The sequence below is a fragment of the Megalops cyprinoides genome, chromosome 15 (genome assembly GCF_013368585.1).
Source record: "Megalops cyprinoides isolate fMegCyp1 chromosome 15, fMegCyp1.pri, whole genome shotgun sequence".
Taxonomy (NCBI): domain Eukaryota; kingdom Metazoa; phylum Chordata; class Actinopteri; order Elopiformes; family Megalopidae; genus Megalops; species Megalops cyprinoides.
Genome location: NC_050597.1, coordinates 4,282,773 through 4,301,257, shown reverse-complemented (window position 1 = coordinate 4,301,257; position 18,485 = coordinate 4,282,773). Strand labels below are relative to the sequence as shown.

The 18,485-nt window shown below is 40.9% G+C and overlaps 1 protein-coding gene across 1 annotated transcript; it reads left to right on the top strand.

Annotated features, from left to right (window-relative positions):
- Positions 1–15,926: 15,926 nt before the first annotated feature.
- On the top strand, positions 15,927–18,485 carry LOC118790453. Its single transcript, XM_036547368.1, has 2 exons — positions 15,927–16,177; positions 17,561–18,485. The coding sequence occupies exons 1-2, from the start codon at positions 16,070–16,072 to the stop codon at positions 18,356–18,358; spliced, it is 906 nt and encodes a 301-aa protein (XP_036403261.1). The 5' UTR covers positions 15,927–16,069; the 3' UTR covers positions 18,359–18,485.

Genomic DNA, 18,485 nt, shown 5'->3' with positions numbered 1-18,485 from the left:
TTTGGTGAAACCATTTCAAAGTCTCTGCCACTATAACAGTGTTTGTTTTCTAAAATATAACAATTTGTCATTTTATTTGTAGTAGTATTATAACCCTTTACAGACTGGTGTCACAAAAACTTGTGCTTATTCCAAGCATGAGTGTAGTCTAGTGAACCACTCAAGTGAATTCCACTGAAAAGTGTCCCCACAGGTTATTTATGAATGGTGCTCATCTTGGTGCACACCATCTTGAGAATTCTGTCCCTGCCATTGTTGAATCTACAAGTGTTCTGATTCATTGATCTAAAACAGAGTATCCATACCCGGCATAGAAATTCTGACAGCACTGGAAAACTTCCTGCATCAAATGGAATCTGCTAGACAAAGGACAGAAGGGGTGCTGCAGCTGAATATCTTGTCATAGCACAACATCTGTGTTATTCAGTTTTCAGACCAAATGCTATGCAAAGATTGATACATCGCTGCCACTGTGTAGGCAGAATATTTCATGAAGAAAGGGTTCTGTGGTCGACAGTCAGAGACCATACATCTGATGGGTAGAATGCATTGTTTGATGTCACATGACATACACATCTATGATATGCTTTAATTTAATTTTTTACTCAAATACACCAGTAAAGCTAAAAGTCAGAAAACACAGCCACATGCTTAATTATGCTTAATGGCGGCAGTGTAGCATAGTGGTTAAGGAGCCGGACTCATAACCAAAAGGTTGCTGGTTCAATCCCCGCTGGGACACTGCTGCTGTACCCTTGGGCAAGGTACTTAACCCACAGTTGCCTCAGTAAATATCCAGCTGTATGAATGGATAACATTGTAAAGAACTGTAACCTATATAAGTTGTTTTGGATAAAAGCGTCTGCCAAATGAATAAATGTAAATTAATGGCCTGTGGCTGAATTTGCATAGGCCTGGAAGCTATTTGAAATCAGATGGATCTAAACCTTTGTGTAGCATACCATACTCACAGGCAAACAGCATTCATATTGCACTTACAAGCCTACAAGTTCATGCATTATTTGAATGGACACTAATTTAACTAACTTCTTGAATCTGTGTGTACTGCCACATTCAAAAATTGTCAAACGTTCTGTCTGCACATAAAAAGATGTCAGTGTTTTCAATATATTGCGGGAAAAGGTCCCAAGAAAACTAATAACCGATTCAAAACAGCTCATTGCATTACATTTTGGATATAATCTGTGCCGCCTAGGCCTACTTCTTTTTTAAGATAATTCGCAGCGTCCGGCCGGCTATTCACTGTAAAAACGCGGCCGTTACCATAGCAACCCAAAGAGGTACAGACAACTACAGGACGAGCAGGGTGTTTAATGTTTACGAACCAGGCAGGCCGCAGATGGTCCGCGATGCCGTGGGCACCCCCCCCCCCCCCCCCACACACACACACACACACACACACACACACACACACAGCAGGATCAGGGAGCGATGAACAAGTCCTCAGCCCCTTCACCTCGTAATTAATTACAGCGCGTATGAAACAACGATAGACATTAATGACAAAGACGCGTTTATGTTTGAGAAAATAGTTCTTTTTTTTCCTTAGATGTTGTTTAATACGCTTTTTCAATGTCCTATCTGCGTGTAAGACTGCCGGCCGATCACACAGTGATGCACTCGCCCAACGCATCCCTGACCTGCTGCGGTTGTCTTTTCACATCTGAAGTGTTTTCGAATGGCATCTGGATGATACGATGACGATAACTGCAAAACTGTGGCCTGGGTTCTGATTGGACAACAGTCATCATGCAGTCATGTCTCGACATGCCAGCTGTACAAAGTGGGCACCATGACAGATCTCTCACTGTTCCAAATTCCCAAGAAGGTTAGTATGTGTTGCTTATCGCTGTATCCCTCATTGCTTATCACTGTATATTTTTTCTGGTTGCTAAGGGGTTGTTAAAACTGTATGAAGTAAACAACAGCTGTTTCTTGTGCAGTAGTGATATATTAAGTACTTTTGTCTTTATTCATCCATATTTAATTTCTGAGGGGGGTCTCTTTCGTGTTTCCCCTACTACAACTACTGCCAATGCACTTATCCTAAAAACTAGCCCTATCTTGACTTTCTGAGGAAGTACACCTACTCTGAATGGTATGATAAAATAAATATAGCATCAAAAATTGACTAAAACTAAAGTCTGTTTTAAAAATACGAACAGTATATTTAATTGGAACCGCGAGTCTTTTTTTTTCTTGCTTCGCACCTGTTGAATCATGGAAAACGTGGTGCTGAAGGACAGCGCCGCATGTAAAGCAGATGTTTGTGTTTTGTGGTTTGTGTTTTCTCCCGATTCACTTAATGAAATTTTAGTGACATTTAATTTGAAAAATACTATAGAGGAAAAACTCGGATCTCTCCTTCACCTTAACATCAACTCTGGATTTAGATATCGTAATAACAAACAAAACAAAACATCTTTACAACTCCACCTGTGGTAGGCCTATCGTTTCGCATTGCTTAAAAAGTGGACAGAAACACTAAGAAAAGTTTTAAATGAAAATCAAAGATTCCCTCTTTACTTAAATGTAAGAGAAAAAATACAAAACAATAACAGTATATGCGCACAAAATATACAATGAATTGACAGTATTATATAAATAATAAAGAAAATATACATCCCTCGTTTGACCCTATATAACCAATAGTTTCAAGTAGCTCAAAATCTAGGAGTAACGGAAAAAATGTCCGTTGCATTTGAATGAATTTATGTACGTCATCACAACTCTTTAAAGTGCGTCAGCTCACCCGTCTTTACGGCATGTGATTTCTGCAACAGCTTAACCCAGGGGTGTCCAAACCTCTCCTGGAGGGCCACTTGTCCTGCGTGGTTTAGATCTCTCCCTGCTCCAACACAGCTGATTCAAATGATCAGTTTGTTATTCAGCAGCTTCAGGAGTTCATAACGAGTTGATCATTTGAATCAGCTGTGTTGGAGCAGGGAGAGATCTAAAACATGCAGGACAAGTGGCCCTCCAGGAGAGGTTTGGACACCCCTGGCTTAACCTCAAGGAAGGTTACACAGAGGATGCCTTATGAACTCTTTTTTCACTTTTTGTTCAAATATTGTGGCTTCTGAGTCAGATGAGACTTCTGAGAGTATAGTATGGTTTTGGCTAATACAGTACAACTGTTAACATGAGTTGACTATGTGTGGTAGATCGACTGCAAGTGAAGTAGAACCAGTGCTGTTCACTTTTACTTTTGTTCTTCTTCTCTGTGCATTTACCAGGATTTTTTTTTTTCTATGCTTTTTTTACGGGTAGGGACAGACAAATTGTGACAAGCAATGGGAATAACCAGATAAATGAAACGTTTTGCCAGTGAAATGCAGAGATGTGTGTGATATACATATACATCCATACTCTGTGTGTGTGTGTGTGTGTGTGTGTGTGTGTAGTGCACATAGCTGTTATTACAAGCGTACGAAAATTCATGGGTTTGGCCTCCTGAGCTGATGTGCAGTTTTCTTACTTCACCCAATCCCTCACTGTGTATTTTCCTCAGATATTAACTTCCTTAGATGCATGTCTGCGTAGTCCATTATCCCAGATGATGAGGCCGTTTAAGTCACTACCAAGACCCAGAGAATGACCCTAAACAAACCCTACACCCCACCCTGTCAGTGTAGCAATGTAGTGTGAATGCAGGAGACACATCTCTTAAAGGCGATGTTTGGAGGTGTCATTTATTTTATCACAAGGGATCATTTTATTCTATCCAAGATGTAGCTGATGGCAGACATATAGTCTTCTGTGCCTCTGGAACCATCAGAGTTCAGATCCTGGAAATGACAGACAGACAGCCAATACTGAAACAAAAGAAATACAAACAGGATGAATTAAAGCTCTATGTAATTAAAGTCAGTATTGATCATTTTGTTAAGATCTTCTGAGATTACTTTAGAGATCTCTATGCATGCAAGTTTTACAGCTTGTTTTTGCCTGTCTATTTGATGTTTCTGCATTGCAACTACAGGCTAATTTGTCCTAGATAACATCTGCTTTATATTATTATTATTATTATTATTATTACTACTACTACTACTACTACTTTACTAAGAAGCTGGATTAAAGAGACAGGTAAACAACAATAAAAAAAAAGATTTAGGACAAATGTTTGGTTTAAGGCTGTATTTGAGCTGTATACACAGTATTTTTTATTATTTTTATTATTTATTTTAGTATTTATTATATGCAGCATAAACATATGCATGGTATCTGCTCTGTGATGAAAGTCTCAGCAACAGGATATTTCAGTGTTTAAATAACTCTCTTGGTTCCTCCCAGGATGCTGGTTATTCAGTTTAACTTGGCTCATCATTCAAGCAAATGCAAATATTACCCTCAGTGGCAGGCATTTCTGTAGATTCTGATGTTGATCCAACACAGAATTCTGAATATTAGTTTGAAAATCTCTGAGAATCCTCTGGGTGTGACATCAAGTTGCAGTCTCAGATATTGAAGCCATCTGTATTTTTTAAGCAGCGTAAATATTTTATGCAGTGTGTTATGTACAACTATACCACCCAAAAAAATGTACTGGGCATTGTTACTCCCAACATGCAGGTTGAGATTAAGTTCTTGTGAAAATTCAAAACATGTTCTTGATAAATGGTCAAACTGTTTATGCTGCAGCTCTCTGTGTTGTGATGGGAGTTTATGTTCCAGGGAGCCAGACAGCGAGAGGCCAAGCGATGTAGCTTATTTGTTTATTTATAAAGCCACACTGTTTAATCAAAAACTACAAACCACTGTGATTTATGTACACTGCACGCTGAAGCTGCTTCCAATGTCATTGTCAGCCAGACTAGCAGGTTTAGCTCACTTCCTGGTAACTCGGCAAATATGTAATTCAAAACAGAACCACCAATGAAAAAGCCTGCCTATGACAGGGCAATAAAAACTTTTTGCACAGTCTGCAGAAAAAGTTCTGCAGTTCTCATGGTGGTAGAACAGATGTTGAACATCATGCGGGCAGGAAACAAAACGTAAAAACGAAAAGAGATGCAACACCTATATCTATAGCTTGATGTAATAAACCCCAGGAATCCTTATATAATTAGTAGCTGCTGCTGAACTCAGAAATGTCTATCACAGTAGGGGCGTGCATCAAGCATTCATAACACCAGCTGAGAATTGAACCCTGTATAAATTTTCACCCAGACTGAATCGTGAAGTGCATTTCACTTGGGGCAAGAAATTTCAGGAGAACCTAAATTAATTTGAAGGTGTTTAATAACCGAGAGGTGCAGCATAAATTGGATGGGAAGTGATTCTGCTGGGATCTTTGGCTTGACTTGGCGTTCGGTCCTGCAGGGAGCCAAGCACATCAGCAAGGCTGTAGGACAACAATGTGTTCTTTTTAAGGTACACCAAACACCGCTGTGCACAGGACAATGATGCATTTTCAGTCTTGTTTCTTAATAAAACAGTTTTAATGTCCACATAGTCTCTCTTTGATGAACAAGCAAGAAAGCAAAGCTTTAATTGGAAATTGCCACATTAGATGGGCAATTATTTACCCCTCCACCATTCCATACCCCCCCCCACCCCCCACCCCCCACCCCAACTACCCCTCTCAACCCCAACGTAATTTTTGGCCATTATGGTCAGGTGCTCGTAATAGTGATCCCCAGAATGGCGTTAACATTATCAGAGCCCACCAGCCCCCAAGAGACAAATTTCACATTAGGGCATAATGGGGAGGGGGGTTTTTAGGCCTAACTGTGAAACAAAGCAACCCTTTTGCCTGCTACAGTTACAATGAGAGAGGACAGGCATAACACTCTGATGTCAATGAACGACAGCAGATTACTGGTGCTGAAGAGTGCAGCTGATAAGTGATATCTACAGCAGAGAACTGCTGAATCCATGTCTTCTATCAGATGCAGGCCAATAATGACCTTAATAAATAACGTTCCTGTTGTGTGCTGTGCATCTGAGAGCCACGCGAAAACAGCGTTAAATGTGATGCCACTGTGTTCACTGCAAGTGGAAATAGTTTGCATGGATTGTTACTGTTGCCAGGAAAATCATTCTTGTGTGTCTTGAGAGTCCCCAGAGTCTCTCTGTAACATCTGGATTAAAAGGGTGCAGCTGATCACGGCAAAAAGCCCCCAGCCCATTAATGACCACACAGTTGGTTATCAGCCAAATGCATTTCCCAGTGCTTAAGTAATTATCTGCTGTAACATCTTGCATAGAATAGTCACTGAGAAATTAAAAGCAAATTGTGATCTTTTAAAAACAATTTTTTATTGTCTTCCTTCTGCAATTTTGAAAAAGTAAAATCTGCCACTGCAAATTGCAAAAGTTTAAGATATTTTGTTGTTTCTTTTATTATTATGATTATTATTATTATTATTATTATTATTATTATTACTGTAGATAGTATATCATAGATTCATAAGGAGATTTTTGAAAGCCAGGCTTTTTGAGGATGAAAATGACTTTTATTAGACTGTAACACTGGTTACATTGTGCACTGGTTCAGTGACTGCAAAGAGTACAGAATGTGAAATGGGCAGACACCTATTGCAAATGCATTTCTGAAAGGCTAAGAGCAATCTCATCCCATTAAAGCTGTGTTCCCTTGACAACTGAGCGTGAAATGTAAACCGTTTCCATGGCGATTGTTCCCGAGTGCTAATTATCACTGTTGAGGATAATGACGGGCAGGCGGCGGACAGCAATAAGTGTTATCCAGAAATCCCACCGAAAAAGAAAAGAAGAGTTATGTTTTTCATTTTACCTTTGACCTTTTTGTCTCACCAAGCTTAGCTTGGTTTCCTGGTTTCTGTCAGGGCTTTCAAACAGTTGCACTTCAGTGATTTTTATTTATTTGTTCCACCCACACACACACACACACACACACACACACACACACACACACACACACACACACACACACACACAACACGCACCGATTCTCAGAGGGGGACTGCTGTTCAGATGATGTCAGGGCTACATCATGAGCCAAGGCAGATGTGTTGATGAAAGGCTGTTTGCACTGGCTATATCCATATTCATGACGCAGTATGAAGGGAGGCCCAGCATGTGCTTCAATTAGAGCCTATGTGCATTCCTGGACCCCTGCATCTGCACTAATCTATAGCAGTCACCTCTCGCCAATCAGCCAAAAGTTTACATCTGCTCTGTGCTATAAGCTGTAAAATCAACGACAGTTTCTTCAAAGCGTTTTAATAATTAATTTGTTTTTAATGTCCTTTACATTGATGCCAAGCCCACGCCGGGGCGTGTGCTGCATATCCAGAAAGAGGCATGATTTATTAAAATAGCGGTAATGTTCCGTGGTGTAGTACTGTCTGTATGAGTCATCATGGAGGAAACTGCAGGGGAGAGAGAGCTTGGGTCTTAAACACATGGGGTTCTGTGGGTGGGAATGCACAGCCGTTCCATCCCTGACAGCACAGGCAGACTACAGCAGGAGACACATCTCACTTCAGTCCATATAGGAAGAATTTTAATATGAGGAATATGAACCAAGCATCCTGTACGCAAAGGAACTAACAGCAGGACACTAGAAATATCCGCCCTCTGCACTTAGAGGCTCCTGATTAAGTTTGTAACGATTATACTTGGTTAGTAGGGTAAAAAAGGAAAATTTTCAGGCCAGTTGAACAAATGAGATAAACTTTATAAGTCAATGGATCTCTGCTGTCAATGTTCTGTTCTGCTTGACCTTAGACAACTACATTTATATTTAATGTGGCCTTGCATTTCTGTTCATTAACACATGATAGTAAAGAGGCAGCTTTAATACATGGTATTGTACAATCTATAAGTATAGTCTGACTAAGTGTACACTGAGTCACTGAGTCAGTTTCTCCACCTGCTGCTCCAATGAGAAGTCGTAACCTTTCAGTTAAGGTGTAGTTAGCCTTATTCTCACAGCAGGCAGTCTGAGCGTTTTCCCAGAACTTCTCACTTCCTCCCCCAACGATGCGAAAATGTGGGGGAAAAACTGCATCAAAAAAAGTAAGTTTGACTGCAGAGTGTTTAGCTTTTCAAAGGTTTCCATGTTAAAAGAATGCTCCTACCACATAAAAGTTCAGTCGTCTCTGGCTTAAACTAGTACTGTCAATGTTATATAACGAGTGTGGATCCCAACACAAACCAGAAATGAATAATCCCATATTCGCTGTTGGGAGAGGGTTCAGAGGAATGATTCGTCCTTGGGGAGATTGCATCATCATTCACTTTCATTTGTGAACATACAGTACACACACTGAAGTGAAGCGAACTCAAGACTATTCTTGCCCAGAGTACAAGCTGTGGGAGAATGCACACAAGGTCATTTTACTCATACAGGTCCATTACAGTTCATTTTTGATCTGGAAATAAAGAACTGAAATAGAACCTTCCATGGTCTGATTTACATTTCAGATACCACATTACTCATGTATTTACCCAAACCTTTTAGCAATAGACATTTAATATCCTCTTCTTCATTCGCTTTCATGGAAATGATGAGCTGTGTCTTTATCAACATTGATTCCCATTATTTGAGGAAAAACTCATCCTCACACAGCACACATTTAGTGGGATTATCCTTTTCACACGTTCAATTATGATGCAAAACATTTCATTTCAGTTTTGGAATTAAATTAAGCTTTTTTCCAAAGAACAAACATTTGAGAAAGGCAAAGGGAAGCAAGAGTTTAATTTGTATGATCCTAAAACTTGTTGCTTGGGGTTAATGACAGAGCTTTCATTTTCTGTGAGAGCAGTCCTTTCTCTTTTAAATGCAGGCTCATTTCAACACATATTTTATGCAGAACAACAGAAATAAACTCATTCACTGCATGATGCAAACAGAAGATGGAATTTTAGAGTTTGCAGAGGTATAATTCATATGAATCTTACATTTATGTCCAGGTTGTGATATCTACTTTTATGTATGTGACAACATCTGTTCAGTTTGAGAGTTACGAACACTTATCATTTGAATCAATTGTGTGAATGTTCAATATGCTATCATGATGAAATCAGATAAGTGAAATTTAGAAAGGTGTGTCTATGTAGCAGAGCAGAAATTAGTAACTTGTGTGAGTCCTGTGTAAAGCTGGCAGGGTAGCAGTTAGTAGAGCAGTTTCAGTGGTGACATCACTTCCTGAGACTCCAGTTAGCTAGCATTGTTGCCTATGAAATTAGGGGGAAATTGCCTTTAACTCAGCTGGTAACAGGATTGGCCATTAGAATCAGGTTTTGCAATGAAAACAGGGCTTCTGGTCTCACTTGAGGAGTTGCAAACCTCTTTCCACATTGAGTACATCTTTAGCACATACATTTAGCATACAAGTGGACAGCAGATTTAGTGCACATTGTAGGAAATTGTGTTTTTGGTGTGTGTGTGTGTGTGTGTGTGTGTGTGTGCGCGCGCACATGCGCGTGTGTTTATTTTAATCTTGTGCCTGTTTAAACAAAATGTTTGTTACTCCAACTTTTTCACATAAATGCAAGTATGCATTCATGTGCCTTAGTAAAGGTCTTAAAATATTCAAACTAGAGACACATTTACTACAAGTCTTAAGAAAATAGGATCATTATTGGAAGCCTGAAGCCCATCCGAATGTGGTGATGTGGAGCAGGGCTCGTAACCTAGAACATGCAGGTTTAATTCCGAGGACGGACTCTATTGTTGTACCCTTGAGCACAGTGCTTAACCCAGCCTGCATAAGTAGATCTTACCCAGCTGCATAAATGGCAGACATCACTATGTAAGTCTCACTGGATAAGACCGTCTGCTGGGCAAATGTAAAGCAACCTCTCTGACTACCACATTTCTGTGGGGCAAATACTTTTTGGATTTTGCCCTGCAACTCTGCTTCAGATGGGGATGTGATGTGCTGAAAGTGGCATAATTTCCACCCTGTTTCCAGAGCCTTTTAGCAGCAGCAGCTGTTGTTACTCTGTTGGGCCATTTTCCCCGGGGTGATTGCGTGGCGCAGTCTCCTAGCCCTCATTTTCCCCTTAGTCTGAGAGCTGCTAACATCACAACTAGCCTGAACTCAATAACAACTGCTCAAAGTAGCTGTAGAGGAATAGCTAGCCAAACCTGAATGTGTGCTGTGCCAATGTGTGGAAAAACAAACAATCAAACAAACCCAAAAAGTGGTGCGAGTCAGACCTCCCAATTCGAGGTAGCAGGAAGTGAACCTACCAACTCTGGGGATGTCCTCGCAGGCTAGCTCTGTCCTGTGGGCTCCACAGCCCTCGCAGCCACAGAAGTGGTTTGTTCAGTTTGGTTCACTGTTATTTGAAAACAAAGTCACAAAGATGGCAGGCCAGCACTCAGCTTCAGAGGATCAACGGTGAATAGGTATCTCTTAAAATACAGTCTTCCAAGTCCCAGCAAAACAAATAGCATATCAATACAACCTAGCAGTATGGTCATTGTCATCTCGCTGAAAACAAACGGTGGGAACGGAATGACTGAAATCATTGAATCATCTCAGTGCTCAATATTCAGGGACAGGATTTTGCAATTAGGGGTTGGCTTTAAAAGCCTGTAAGTGCTCTGAATAATATGGTCAGACTGTCACCTTTGTAATGACACATTGTTTGAAGAACACATATGGAAAGGTAGATAAGATATCGCTCGTGTTTCAAATAAAAATGAAACCTATGAAAGCCCAAATGAATGTGTGCACAGTTAATACTGGTTTAAGTCATGATTAACATGATAAATTCTTATGAACCAAAAAGTAATAATCTCTGTTTAATGTGTGAGTCAGTTGTTGTGGTTCCATGTTGGCTCCAATAGCAGAATACTGAACTCAAACAATCAAACCTCAAATAATTCCTAAGGGTTCAGCCATTAAAGAAAATTGCAGGTTCATTCTTTTGTTTGATTACATCGCCTTCAGTGGTCTTGAAAATATTGACCTAGAAGAAATCATTACATGTGGTTAAATGTGGTCAAATATGGCCCAAGCAATCAAGCATCTGTCAAGGAATGTTATGATAATAATATCAAATTCTCCTGGAATGAAAAGCATTCAATATTGCAGTGATTTTGAGACAGAAGCAAAGAATGTTCCTGGTCTCCAGGATGTTGAATAGAGTTTTTTTTTTTTTAAATCATATTCAGTTATCCCGATACTCTATCACCGCTGGTCTGCATATATCAAGTACCAGCACTGTTTTTCTTGGAAGCTTAATGGACCTCATCCACAAACTGATTGCCATGCCTCATAATCCTGTCCTCACTATATAATAAATCATAAATAACATGACCGATCATTTCACTGAGCCTGAATCAGCAAGGAGTACAAGGCTACATGCCGCAAGCCTGGCATTTTGTAAACAGGTGCCCCTGTTTGCCTGATACTAAAATTAGTAGAGAAAGTCCAACTTAAACAGTTAACAGTTATCAGATAAGGGTAGGAGTTACGCACTGCATTCTGAATTTTCCACTAGTTATAAAAGCAATTGCTGCCATTAGAGTTGTTCTAAAAACAAAATTTCAAACACGTCGCCATTGCTTTCAAAGAGGCGACATGCAAACTGAATGAGACATCCTTCAGACGATAAGCTCAGTCCTGCAAAATGTTCTTTCCAACATCTGGACACACACTGCGGAAAACATGCAGCGTGAAAAAGTCAATGTACAGACGGATAAATATCCACTTTCTAGAAAACCCAAAAGAATGCAGTTACTTTACGGTGTGGGCGTGTTCACTCCTGTTCAGGGGCAGGGAGACCCGTGCTGTTTTCCCTCAGTGTTTCTGAGAAGCAGAAAGGATGGGGACTTTTCGGGGCTTTCCAGCTCTCTCTCTCACGTGATTCCCACGTGAAGTGGAAAGATTGCAGGACTTTAATTATGACCTTCCTAGATGTCATCTGAGCCCACAGATAAATTGACCCTGCCTCTAAAAGTAGAACCAGTGACTGTTTGCTCTATAAAAAGCAGGTGCGCTTCCATGTTTGCAGTTACCTACGTGTGTCTGTTTACACAGCTACAGTCTATGGTCCTGTAAAGTCATTGTGTGATGTTTAATATTTGCACATGCATATTGTATCCGGGCAGCTTGGAGAAGCCTGTTTTTATGTTGGAACAGTGTGTGCATCTCTCTCTCTCTCTCTCTCTCTCTCTCTCTCTCTCTCTCTCTCTCTCTCTCTCTCTCTCTCTCTGTCTCTCTCTCTCTCTGACACACACACACACACACACACACACATTTGTGCTCTGAAATGTTTTGAAAGTGGACATTTTATGAAATCAGTCAGGAATCACACAACAAATAAGATTCTGTCTTCATAGATCAGCCTGAGTCCCTGGGCTCAGCATTGCCTGCCTTTTATATCCAACAGCATGGAAACATTGGGCTGAAAGTGAATCTTGAGGTAAAACTCAAGCAGGAAACACTATGTGTCGGAGATCACAGGCTTTTCAGGAAAAATGCTCCGGGGCTATTCAGGTTATCTGAACAACCCTCACGCGCAAGTCTTACTATTACTCTAGCCATGACCTCAACAGTAAATCTAACCTCAATTTCAGCCTTACTACAATATGTAAAATGAGTCCAACTCTGCAATAAACACCATCTTGTAATGACCTATGTTTTTTATTACAATTGGACAGTAGCATTATTTCTTTCCCTAATGGAGTGATATTTAATAAGGTAATATTCCATACCCTGTGATGTGTCAATATACTATGAGAATAACACTAAAGATTAACATGAATATGAAGTCAGGATATTGCTTTGATTAAAGAAAGTAAACACCTCAGGGAGGAAATCTGTTACAGCTGTATATTGATATTATTGCTCAGTAGCAAGCTCAATATCTTGCCTGCTCAAGATAACACTGATGTCAAATATCAGTCAACTGAGTTCTGGTATACTGTTATTATGATGTGACTGTCTTTGTGTTAGTTGATGAGTTTGGCAGCAAATACTAAAGGCAAAAGGAGCTAGTCTACAGCACTACTAAAATGACTTAGTGGTATAGCTATCAATGCCATCATTAGATTCACTTTATTATATTATAATCATTGAATCATTGCGTTACATGTTGTGACCCTTTTTTTGCATGAATTGCATGCTTCTGGGAGTCTCTACAGTTTTTTTTTGTTAAAATAAACATAGCTTCTTTAAACTGAAGACCTTAGAGGCACTTTAAATATAAAGCTTTCCCATGCCACTCCCTGCCTTGAACTGTTTGAAGCCCGAAGATAAGAAATGTTAATATTACCGGAATAACGCTAAAAGGGTGGAATTTCAGCATAAACCCTACAGTGGAACTGACTGCGGTAGCACTGACATGCAGTAACGTGCGAGGAGCCGCAGGGCTAAGCACCGCTCTGCGTGTGAGAGGTGTCCCGGAGGAGAGCGCTTTGAAGACTGACGTCCTCCCGGTGAGCGTGACATCACCCCGGCGCTTCACCTCACAAACCCCCCCACCCCCGCGGTGAGAAACACGGGGGCCGTGCGGTGCACAGAACTGTGACGCGCTGCAACGCAGGCGGCGGGTACGTTTTAACTGAGGCGGGAGCGGAATGAGTGCCGGCAGTCAGCAGTGCGGCGTGGCGCTAAGGAGCAGGGCTCGTAACCCGAAAGGCCACCGCATGCTGTGTCAGCGGCCCTGGGTAACAGCATCTGCTATGCAGTCTGTAAGCTGATAGCCACCCCAGGGAAACAGCCAAAAAAGTTCGTTTTAGAGAATGGAAAAAAAAACGAAACTAAGGTGAGCTGTGAATACGTCCATTCCCTTTAACTTCAAATGGATCTTTAATTTGTGAAATCTAATAGAGAGTTAAGAGAGAGCTGAAAGAGTGTGCAGCTCTTATAAGGCCTGTTTTTAATTATACTAAGCATAGTTTTTTTTTTAATTTTCTCGTGGTCCCTGCCTCTCTCTTTATCAGTAACACAGTAATACAATGCAAATCCACAACCCTCTCATAACCTCACATGTAAACAATTTCTTTTTGCCAGATAGAGTGATAAAAAGTAAGGTGGATAGCAGATTGTTTGTACAGAGTTCCCCTTTCTACACTGTCCCCAAAACAGTGCTGATAACCACATATGAAACCTGAATAAAATATTGCTTGTACTGCATTTTACCAGAAACAACTAAATTCAGATCCAGATCAACAAGATATGACGTTCGTTCATTTTTCTCTCACATATCTTGCCAAGAGTAGGTTTCTCATTTATTCTTTGTGATGCTCAACCAACGGTTTCCCCAGTTGCTAGGAGATCATAGAACTTTCCTTCAAGAACAGAGGAAATAATAAAAAGTAGCATTCTACATGGTGGCTGCATCTGAAAAAAAAATACAGATACTTGGATACTCGGATACTTTCTACTAATTTGGGGAATGTAAATTTGTTTATAAGCTTTAATGTTCTCATAATTTATTTTTAAATGAAAATGTAGGCACAACAAATGATCATTTATTTAAGTAGATACCGTACCATGTCATGAAAATGGCAGTGCTCCCAAAACGGTCATTTTCAGTAATGTGCCTTGAGATGGTCTGGTAACATTACACCACATTCTGCCTGCGTGTGCCACCAATATCACAAAGGGCAGTAATGTAATTAATTTTGACATTTGAAAATTGCACATCTGGCCTCAGTCTTTCGCCATTGCGCACAATGTATCTGTCTCTTATTTAAATATTGGCATGGACTTATTTCACATGAATTCCCAGTAAAATGAACTGGTATTAATAAAACTTGAAGTAGAATCTAAAGTGGAATCATGGAGTGTCAAGTAGTGTAAATGCCATTTGTAAAGTTTTTGATAGTATTTGTAAGAACCTGAAAGTGGAGAAATTTCATCTTGCCTTTATATCATGCCCTGACACATATAAATGTTTTTTTTTTTTATCAGGAACACATTGCTCACCCTGAAAGACCGCTCACATTATTCTTACAGTTCCCATGTGTCACATTTTATGAAAGAAAATATATCATTTAAAATATCTCACAAGAGAAAGGACTCAAACATGTGACACAAAACCACAACAAAGTGCAGTGCAATTTTAGACACATGATTACATAGAAATGCTTACAGTTAATATCACAGCATTTACACTTACAACAATCCTTATATCAGAAAATAAATGACCTCATACAGTTCCCAGAAATGCCCCCCCCCCCCCCCAAATTCTCTCTCCAGAACAGAGGAGTTTATACAACATTTTAATGTAAATGTTACATTTCCATTAGTTTTGGTCATAAGTGGCATTCAATTCCGAAGGACAATGTCCACCCATAATATGCCACTTTTAAGGTGGCGCCAAAAGTGATATATTTTATATCTTTTTTATATAGCTTATCTTATTTTTGCATATTTGGTTGAAATTCTTGTACATGTTGATGTAACCATCCCTTTAAGTCTTTTAAATCTTTTCAATGCTGTAAATTAAGGGTGTTTAAAGGTTAGAGTACACTCTGTGCATTTTAAAGAAAGTGCTCATATTATGAGTTTCTGATCAGAGGGACTGAAAAGGCAGCTGTCTGTGGATTTGTGAAAGACCCATAGAGACAGTAAATACTCCCAGACTCCTGGACGCTCGCAGATTCCCACACCTGGCCGAGCCAGAGAGGCGCTGGCAGTGTAGTCCGTGCTGCAGGCCTCGAACGCGCGAGGGAAATAGGAACTAACGTTGATTCGGGAGAACTTCATCCTGTGCTGCCATCTGTCAGTCACGGCCTGGATGTGGGCGTGCGTACGGAAGAGGAGATGGCTCAGGGCTGTCACAGCAGGCTCCCACACAGACTGCGATCGCCCATGGCAGTGACACCGAGCTGGGGGGGGGGGTGTGCACACAGGATGCTTACAGGGCACAGCCATGGGGGTTGGGGGGGGGGGGAGGGGGGAATACCCTCCCCATTTCATCTCACCTGACATTCCACCCCACGTTCCCACGGTCTCAGCTGCTGGGAGCGACCTCCTCCGCACTCCCAGTCTCCTCTGAATGATTTAGCCAGCCGTAATTCACCCGGCCACGCTGTGGTCCAGGTATCTGTCTATTACAGTTCCAGATCGCAGCTGTTTAAAGACAGAACATGCCTGGAGTTCTGAAAAAAAAGACACTTCTGAGGAAGAGAACACAGATCTTTCTGGAGTATCCCCCTGGAAAATGGCTCTCCGCTGCAGCCCAGCTGTTCCAAAAGGTAATCACACCACCATTACGCCTGTTTCCTAATAATCCTGGGATGCTGCATTAACAGCAAGGTGCAAATGAACAACCACCGCTGTCCCTTAAAGGCATAAACGCTGCTAATCTGAGTGTAAACGGGGCTCTTTGTCTCCCTGCGTGTTTCGCAACGCTCAGCAGGGACTTTTTGGGGTGCTGGGGGCGAACGGGGCAGGCCCAGACCAGGAAGACTCTCCCACATACCATCCTCCCAATGCCCTCTGGCCGTGCAGGCGAAGAGCTCTCACAGCGGGTGTTATTTTGGGGAAACTGATACGTGTTGCTGATTCTTATCTCCTAAAAAAGAAGAACTGTTCCTCGGAAACAGATGGGCCAGGCTGCTATCATTTTTGCTCAGGATATCCAGACTCCGTCACACAGAGTACATTTATTCTGTGAGTGTGCAAACCGAAGTCGTGGCTCTCTTGTGGTCATGCTGCATTGAGTGCACCCCGTGACCTCTCCAAAGATTTATATCCTTCATATTTTAATAATTTTTGGATATTTTAACATCCAAAAAGTTAGCAGTTCAAATGCTCAGTGGTGCTATTCATGATAAATGTGTGTGATTCTACAGCCAGATGGATTAAAAATGTGGGAGCATATTGTAGAGGCTTTATCTGTGAGGCAGGGTGATATCAGTAGGAGTGACCTTGGTGGAGGTTACCTGCATCCTATAGAAGCACCTTCACAAGCACCTTGTAATCTGTGGCACTGTTTCACCATATGCTAATCACAGCAATCAATAGGGAAGAGACTGTGAAGAATCTTATGGATAGAAAAGCCTGTAAATGGATGGCATTGTGAGGAAAGACAAGCTCACACAGAGGTCTAAAAAGTGACCCTCTGAGGATCCCTCCCAAATTTCAGCTGAGGTAACAGCAGGGACACGCTCACTGTCGCAAACCCAATGTGTATGCAGACAAAATAAATGAAGAAAAGATGACAAATAAATATGACCCAACCAGCAAGTCCACTTTCAACTCTCTAGTTTTGCAAGAGTTTGTATTAATCTAATGTAATGAATAATAAATGGTACAAATCCTTTATCAAGACTGCAATCAAACTGTGGATCAAAAGCTTTTATACTCTTTTGATACATTCATACATCTTTACACATTCAGAATAAATCATGTGAACACGTTCAGTTTAATATACTGTAATGTTTAAGTCATGTTTGAGGACATTGCTCATTTTTTGATGGTCTGAGAGACTTCTTCCTTATGAAATTTAATAAGAAGTTGTGACTTTGATATATAATTATATGTATATTGTAATTACACAGCATAATTATACAATATATAATTACAATATTATAGTGGTGCGCTGTATATACTCAGTTGATTCTCTTTGTTGACAGAATTGCTGCCTCGTGGAGGAGGAGATGGTCATTGAAAATTATATCTTTTTTTTTCATGGCCCATGTCTGTTTTCTGTGTCTACGGTTGCCAGTGAAGAAAGGCTTTGCATTCGGATCCACTGCATTGATTTTCAATGCCACGGTAACTCAGGAGGTAATGAGAACCGAACAGAGCCGGGGTGGAGCACAGCAGGGGAGGAGGTGCACCCCAATCTTTTTTCTCCCTTCTTCAACAGCCGACAATCATGTCTTTCTTTTGTATTAGTCATGCCCCCCTGCTGGGAGAGTGGACTTGACAGATCGTTTTTTTATTTTTTATTTTTTTTTTCACCTCCCTGTCCTCTCCCTTCTCATGAAAGGACGCATGAGCCATCCCAAAGTCAAGGTTATTTTCCTTTGCGTGCTTTTTTCCCTTTGATGCAACTCTGTTTTGAAATCACCGATTGTGTGCCAGACTCAGTTCACTGCAACATCCTCGGAACTGACAGAGGAGCTCTGAGGCAAGACAAATGTAGCCTTCAGATACAGACGCATGTAGACAATGGCTTCTGTTTCCACTACAAGTCAGATAACACAACATTACAATGGAGTGGGTGCTCATTGGAGGCTAGGTTCTACTCCACCAATGTCATCCATGCAGCTCACAGGCACCTGCTCAGTTGCGGTGTGCCTGAGAGCAGTGAGATGAGGAGACCCTGGCCAGCCTTCACACCCCTATCCCCAGCGGTTCCACTGTTGGACATTGTAGGCCTCAGTGTTCAAAGCACATGCCTTACTGACTTAGCCACTCAGGAGTAAAGCCTATTCTTCAATGCGTTAGGAGAGATTTCCTTTCTGGTGACTGTGCCATTCCACTAAGGGTTGCATTAGAAGTGCCACAAGGAGCTACATTGCATTACATTATTAGCATTTTGCGGATGCTCTT